This window comes from Bidens hawaiensis, unplaced genomic scaffold (genome assembly GCF_021521415.1).
Source record: "Bidens hawaiensis isolate Kalapana, Puna unplaced genomic scaffold, B.hawaiensis_p1.1 tig00022666_1, whole genome shotgun sequence".
NCBI classification, from domain to species: domain Eukaryota; kingdom Viridiplantae; phylum Streptophyta; class Magnoliopsida; order Asterales; family Asteraceae; genus Bidens; species Bidens hawaiensis.
The window spans coordinates 177533-178965 of record NW_027493533.1 but is presented as its reverse complement, the minus strand read 5'-3'; the positions used below and the strand labels follow the sequence as shown (position 1 = coordinate 178965).

The 1433-nt window shown below is 37.8% G+C and overlaps 1 protein-coding gene across 1 annotated transcript; it reads right to left on the bottom strand.

The window, feature by feature from the left end:
• Nucleotides 1-513: 513 nt before the first annotated feature.
• LOC143565947 (uncharacterized) lies at nucleotides 514-1176 on the bottom strand. Its single transcript, XM_077052777.1, has one exon. It carries the CDS (start codon nucleotides 1174-1176, stop codon nucleotides 514-516), a length of 663 nt encoding a protein of 220 aa, XP_076908892.1.
• Nucleotides 1177-1433: the final 257 nt, after the last annotated feature.

The window sequence follows — 1433 nt, the reverse complement described above, 5'->3', positions numbered from 1 at the left end:
TGAGGATAAGGATTTTGATTCATTGGTTGTTTTCTTGGCTGGCAGTTCTGCTGATTATGATTTTGATTTTGATAAAACTGAGTTCGATTGACTTGGTTTCCATATTGCCTAGGAAGATTTCACTCCATTGCAAAGTGTCCAGCTTGCTGGCAATTGAAGCATATGGCCTTTGACTTGTCAAAACCGATTCTATCGCTAGGACCAGAGAAGGTTGATCTCCCTGCCCTATTGTAAAGCCTCTTGCTTCTAACAGCCAACATGGCAGCTTGCCACTTTAAAACCATGTCTTCCAGATCATCAGCATCAATCAGTTCAAGGTCTTCTTAAACCACACTTGTAGTTGATGCATTATCACGCTCTTCCAACATCTGCGCATTGAATCTTTGTTGGCTTGATCTAGAAGCATTAGCATAGACTCTTGGTTTTTTGAAGTCACAGAGTTGAAGTCTATTGGTTTTTCAACTATTGGGTGTTGCTATTGAGATATTGTTGAAAGATTACCCATTTGCGTAATCAAAGCATTGGATACCAGAAGCTTGGTCTTTCTTCTTTAATAATATTATTTTTGATGATCTCATGCTCAGCTGCTTGAAGAAAGGAGATGACATCATCCAGATTGAAATTTGGGAAGTTCACCTTCTCCTTAATGAACTTGCTCGCTGTGTACCACTCTCCAGTCATTGAGGACAACAACTTCTTATTCAGTTCAAAATTAGAAATCTGAAGATCAGTTGTCCTTATCTCATTTACAATTGCAATGAACCATTGCAACACAAACTTAAGTCTCTCTCCTTCCTTGAACTTGAAGCAATCTAGTTGTTGCTTCAATATGTCCTTCTTGATATCTCTAAGCTCCACGTTCCCTTTAAACATCTCAACAACAGCATCATACATGGCCTTTGCATTTGTGTGATGATTCACACTAGTCAATATTTCCCATGACAACCCTAACTTTAGCATAGAAAGAGCCTTATCATCTCTTCTTTTCATTTGTCTCTCCAACACTTGATTTGCATTTGGAGCATCTGATGGAACATAAGGACCATATTTAATTGAAGCCCAAAGCTCTGTATCATTATAGTTCACCGCAGCCTCAAACAGAACCTTCCATTTGATATAATTTTCATGCCCTAGAAGTCTTGGGATCTTGTTGGTAGAAATTACATGATCATCCATATTCTCTTGACTCCCTTAGATTTGATGCAAAAACTTTTACAATCACAAAGTTTCCAACTTAGTGGTCTTCAAAGAGCGTACAAAGCTCTAATACCACTTGCCAGGACCGGGATCTCGTGTTATAAGTAAAAACAACTGAAAAGAACACACACACGAAATCAATATATGAAGACCCACTGATTATATTCGGCGAAATTAGTTTTAATCAGGATGTTGGAATAGCACTATTATTATAGAAAAACACTCACAAATATACT